At 41.0% G+C, this 6,000-nt stretch overlaps 1 protein-coding gene across 1 annotated transcript; it reads left to right on the top strand.

Moving 5' to 3' along the window:
• Positions 1–201: 201 nt before the first annotated feature.
• On the top strand, positions 202–1,323 carry LOC147634692 (uncharacterized). The gene is made up of 2 exons (XM_086803833.1): positions 202–391; positions 463–1,323. The coding sequence occupies exons 1-2, from the start codon at positions 242–244 to the stop codon at positions 1,093–1,095; spliced, it is 783 nt and encodes a 260-aa protein (XP_086659959.1). The 5' UTR covers positions 202–241; the 3' UTR covers positions 1,096–1,323.
• Positions 1,324–6,000: the final 4,677 nt, after the last annotated feature.

Below are 6,000 nucleotides of genomic sequence, written 5' to 3'. Positions count from 1 at the left end.
CCACGTGTAACCAAGGATTGGTACAAATACTATAGAGGGTTGACATTTCAAGCTTGAAAGAAAGTGACAAGATGTACCAATTCTTTAGGGTATGCTTTTTTTATTCTATATTGTTTTTGTTGGAAATCTTATTTTTATATTAATTAGATTTTAAAGTTGTGTTGGAAAAAACAGGATGGTGTGGTATATGAATGCGTGTGGTATCAGATCTATAGAGGACGGGTTTACACTGCCGTGCGTTATGGCGGGTTTGTTCGACAAACAAGCGAGCCTGTACGCGGCAGGAAGGCCTGATTACCCTCCCTCCCTCTTCTCCTTCCTTGCCTCTCTTACCCCTCACCATGAGCGAGCTTGGGATGTTGGCACCGGCAACGGCCAGGCAGCAGTAGCGGTGAGTGCCCCCTCTGTCTCTGCCTCTCTCCCCCTCTGGCTGGCTTAGATCCTATTCGTCTTCTTTGGCAGGTCGCAGAGCACTACAAGACGGTGATCGCAACCGATGTGAGCGAGGCACAGATCAAGCATGCACAGAGTAGGGAGAACCTGACGTACGTTTGCACGCCTGCTCAGATGTCGGAGGAAGAATTGGAGAGGATCGTGGGAGGGGAGGGTTCGGTGGACCTGGTGACAGTGGCGCAGGCTGTGCACTGGTTTGACCTTGACTCGTTCTATGCCCAGGTCAAGCATGTGCTAAGAAAGCCCGGGGGAATCCTGGCGGCCTGGGCTTACACTGGGCCCTCCGTGAGCAGCGAGGTGGATGCTCTGTACTTGGAATTCTGTAGGGAAACGGGGCCTTTCTGGGATCCTAACACGCGCGTCGTCTTCGATAAGTTCAGCAGCCTGCCCTTCCCTTTTAAGCCCGTGCTGGACGACGACGTCGATGGCAGTGCAGGGCCAGTGACCCGCTTTGAGTGCAAGAAGGAGATGCGAGTAGATGATTTCCTGGCTTACTTGGGATCCTGGTCGATGCTGCAGTGCGCGAGAAGCCGGGGCGTGGAGCTGCTTGATGAGAGCCGGCAGGAAGCTTTCAGAGCCGCGTGGGGTGAGGGAATTCGCACGGTCACCTGGCCTATTTTTCTGCTAGTCGGAGGTGTGTGAAGCCCCCCAATCAAGCTTCCAGGCCCACGAATAAAACTTTAGAGAAACAATAACTTGCTTAAGGTTACGATGACTCCTATTGATACCCTTTCACTGGTCATCATCGTTCTAAACAACAATAATGCATTTTCATGATGTCTTAGGGGTTTTCTCATAGCTTGATATGGTGCCTTCCATGCCCTTTTTTGATGGGATAGTATATACGATCAAGGCATGTGATTTTCGTTTAGCGTGTGTCTGTCTAACTCTTTTCATTGTCTTTTTATGTTGTGAATTTGACTTGTCTATTTTCATGGTTTTGTCTTTTGTTATGATGTGGCTACTTCCATGGTACCATACGACAAGCTGGGTATTTTCATGATTGTATGATATGGAGGATGTCCCATGTTCATTATGAATTTTTTGGACCCAAAAAGGACCTCTTAAGGATTCTTAATTTTAAGAGATTAGAGCTTAAAAAGTTGGGCTTCAGGGAGACAAAGGTTATGATGACTCTTATTTTTTGCCTTGCCACATCAGCCATACCTCTTAGTTTCACTTTTTAAAGACAATATTCTCATACTCTCTCACACTTTTTGACTTTTCTCATACTTTCTCTTACTTTTTGAATTTTTTATCTTCATTCTTTACAAATTGAATCTTTCTTTGTCAGTTTGAAATCTCTTTCCTCATTAACTCCCACGAGATCTCCCTTTTGAGGTTTCCACATCAACAAAACATTCTCGTGTTTAGGTGGGTCCCAAAAAATAAAATTTTTTATTTTTAATTTTTTTACATTTTGAGGTGAAAAAAACACCACCCAACCAATACGTATGATGAAAATATTTTTTCCTTCTAAAAAGCTTGTAATTCAAGGGTTACATCAAATGTCAGAAGCCAGTACATCCATAACTAATTGTCAGGTCCCCACAACCCCATAAACATAACTAAATGTTAAAAACTACTACATCCATAAGATCCCAAAATTGTGGGGACTTTCAAAATTATTTTTTAACATTTTTCTCATAAATACAATTTATTGATGAAAAACTCCATGTTAGTATATTTGTATATCAAAAATATTATTTTCTACTCAAAAAAATAGATTTGTGTTAAACCTCCAACAACAAACCTCCAACACCAAAGTTTTAACAGTTTCTCTCTCTCTCTCTCTCTCTCTCTCTCTCTCTCTCTTAGGATCTCTCTGCTTTAGCTTCTTCGTCTGCTTATCTATGGAGTCTTTGCAAGCTATGTATGTAGCCCCTTGTGAAGCTAGAAAACGGAAGATTGATTTACACATTCGTATTCCTGAAGAGAGTATGGCAGCTCTAAAAAGACTCATCCTAATCATGAACAATCTGTCTAAGCTCGTAGGATAGCTAAGGAGAAAAATGTAGATCTTTGGATTGATGGGCGTCTCTATCTAATTGACCCTTCATTAAGAGCAAACCCTCCTTTCTGTGATTTATCATCTTTTATACAATTTGTTGTGGTAAAGGAGAGCTTGGCTTGTTATAGGATATTACAAAAGATTGACTACAAGTGGAGCTTGACAAACCCATATTCTCCATTCTCAATTGCAAGCATCACAATTCACCCTTTTACAATGTCAAGAAGGACTTAAAACATCATCAGATAAAATGAAAGAGATCCTCAACAGAGAATGTGAAGAAGGATGCAAAGATTCAAAGGTTAGAGGAACTTATCAAATGACTCAAAGCAACGCCAAATGGTGTTTGGGTGAACGCAAAAAGACATTGGCTGGTATAGAATCTCTTACGTTCAAAAGTGAAGTACAGAAGAAAAAGATTCGTACAACAAAGTAAGTAACATAAACTTCCATTATGCATTCAGTGATTTAAACAAAATAGTCATGATTTGTATTCTACCATGCATTTTCTGCAAGAGGTGTGTGGTTCTAACGAAGAGGGATGGAAGGATTTGGTCAAAGTCATTTTGAATACCAAGGATATTCTCTCAATAATTACTGACCCTCATCATCCTGAAATACGCTAAGCTGTTGTCAGTAATGTGGTGAGCGAAATTACCACCTTCATCGATTCTTCATCAATTCAACATGCTTGTGATGCGGCTGGAATTAGCATGAAAGTGTACCAAGAAATTTGTTAGGTTGTAAAAGATGCATTTCTAAGACAAGGGATCATTGGCACTTTATTTCCTACACTCAAGGTGATTCACAATATCAAGCATATCAATAATGATGATGTGCAGCAAGCTATAGGATAATTTTATCACGTTGAGGGCACACTAACATTAGACACAGGGTCGAGCAGAAAGAAAATCAAGACAAGTACATAATTTCACTATGATGTTTACAATAACATCTTTGTTCATATTGAGAGACTACAATAAGCTATGGTGAAGTTCTATGGTCTTTCACCAGAAGGTGAGAACTTGAAATTGTTACTATTCATGTTTTTCAGTATAAAATGAAGACGATTTTTTGTTTTGAATATTGTAAATTACCGTTTATTTACAGTTTTGGGGAGCACACTTTCATTTGTGCTCAAGCTAGATGAGTACCAAATTGTGAAAGGTTGGAAGCTGGAACGTAAGAGCATTACACTCATGAATGAGGTCATAATATGTACATGGGAAAAGACTACCAAACCAGGTTTTAGTGTGCAATCTGAGAAAGAGGTTTGGTGGCTTGGTGCATTCGAGGTACCGAAGGAGACACATGAGGTATTGACATGGATGTTTGAAAGGACTCTGTGGATAACAGATGTAATCAAAAATCAAATTGATGGTCAACTTTTAGATGTAGAAAACATAGGAAAGTTCAAGGTGGATTGGCATCTTGGGGGAGATTTGAAGATAATTAAATACATGATGGATTGTGCTCAAGGCACAACATCAAGATGGCCTTGTCCATACTACAATGTTTAGATTGATATTCCTAGGCAGAAAAAGACAAATAGAAAAGGTATGCAGAAGGTTGGTTCTGTTGGGAAGGATGCCTTGAAAGGTCCCAAGAAAGGAAAGAAGCAACAGGAAGATGCAGTAGATCCAACTGAGTCAACTGATGGATGAAGATGCAGTAGATCCAACCGAGTCAACTGACGGATGAAGATGAGGAACAACCAAATGCAAGATGGGTGGAAGGTGTCATGTCTCCTGATATGCTAGGAGAACTAAACATAAATTCAAATTGGAGCCCCATTATTAATTTTCCACTAAAGAATATTCACTTTTCCACACTTCATGCATTAATGAGAATCTTCGATCGATTGCTTAAGTGCCATATTGATTATGCATTCACAATGCCTACACAAGAGAGAAAAGTTGTAGCCCTTGGTAAATTAGAGCATCTTTTGAATTCTCTGGGCCGCCATGGCAGAAATGTGAAAATTGAAGTGAATAAGCAAGCCTCTTGTATGTCATACGAGGTTGCTCAAAAGGTCTCCCCATGACTGGAGCAAAAGGCAAGGAGATTTTCGGAGAAGCCAGCAAACATAGAAAATTCAAAGAAGACTTGGGGACTCTGGAGGGACCTGTGTGTAATCACCACAAATGTAGATTGTCTAATGCTAGCTCTTGTAAATATGTACAAACAGCTTTGGATAAATTTCAATAACATTGTTCGTATTATGAATCAAAGTAGTACAACTGCCCAAGAACGAGCATAATTCCAACAACATATCCTAGAATTCACCAAAAAGTGTGCTAGGTGCTTGGGGAGAGAGTAAAGTAACACACTATATAGTAAGTTATACAATAAAAAAATAAACTAGTGTTTTAACCTGGACTTTTTCTAATTAAATTATATTGTCATATGTACAACACATAGTTTATATGCATGGTGTGTATTTCATGAACAAGTATGGATTGCTCGACATGTGGAGTACCCAAGGGATGGAGAAATCACATTATAAAGCAAGAGGTGTTTATTTTAAAAATACAAGACATGGAGGTGGAGCTTGTGCAGGACAAACACATACAAACTATCTACAAGAGATGTTCAATCGGTTATTAGAAGGGTATTGGTTAGGGAGCGGGCCCAATAATCAAAGCTTGCACAAGAGGCACGCCTTGAATGGTTGCAGACCAATGCTCCCCATAGGCATGGTGCTTGGCATGCACGAATGAGGAGACAAGGGAGGTGTTGGGTTGTGCATGCACCTACACAACTCTAGATGTAATAAGGCAAAGAAAATAAGTTTAGTTAGGTTTTTTTTTCCCTTAAAAAAAACTATTAATAGTTCCTTCACTCACTTCATTTTTATTTCACTTTTTTAGAGAGCTTGAGCTCAAGATCTACGTAGGCACCCATGTAAGGACACCAGTACATCACCATGTTAGCACAGTAGGCATAATCATACATGGATATGGCATGCACCAAGAACACCGCACGTGTTACCATACCTTCACAAAACATAGTGCAAGGCACCCAACGACCACATACTGGTGATACCACGGAAGAGTGACCCCTGGGATTCTAGGACATGCCCAATGGGATCACCACAGTCCAGCCCTCCTCCCACAACAATACCAACGCACACATATGCAAGCCCTTCTAGTAGGAGCAAGCGCATGAAGGAGACCCCATGATGCAGCCACCCAAAGATCAAGACAGAGAGTCCAATGATGAGAAGTTCGACTGGGTTAGTGAAAACATTTCTACATTGCACATCACCATAGGTGACAAGACCCTACGACCAAGAAGAGGTCCCCTACCTACGTGGGAGGAACTTGATACACAGGTACCACAGTAGTAGGAGGAGGAGGATTTAGACTATGAGAGAGATCAAGGGGAGATTACTGCAAGTGCATGCAAGCGCAAAAAGGTTAAGCTCTTCAAGCCAAGGAAGTACCAACCTCGCCAACGCACCAACACAACACAGAGAGCTCCAAGGAGTAGGATGCGCCAAGGGCATAGGGCTCTACAAGAAATCAAGTTTTATC

This window comes from Cibotium barometz, chromosome 10, assembly GCF_041138505.1.
Source record: "Cibotium barometz isolate CiBa-2024 chromosome 10, ASM4113850v1, whole genome shotgun sequence".
NCBI lineage: Eukaryota > Viridiplantae > Streptophyta > Polypodiopsida > Cyatheales > Cibotiaceae > Cibotium > Cibotium barometz.
This window is presented reverse-complemented; position numbering and strand designations above follow the sequence as displayed.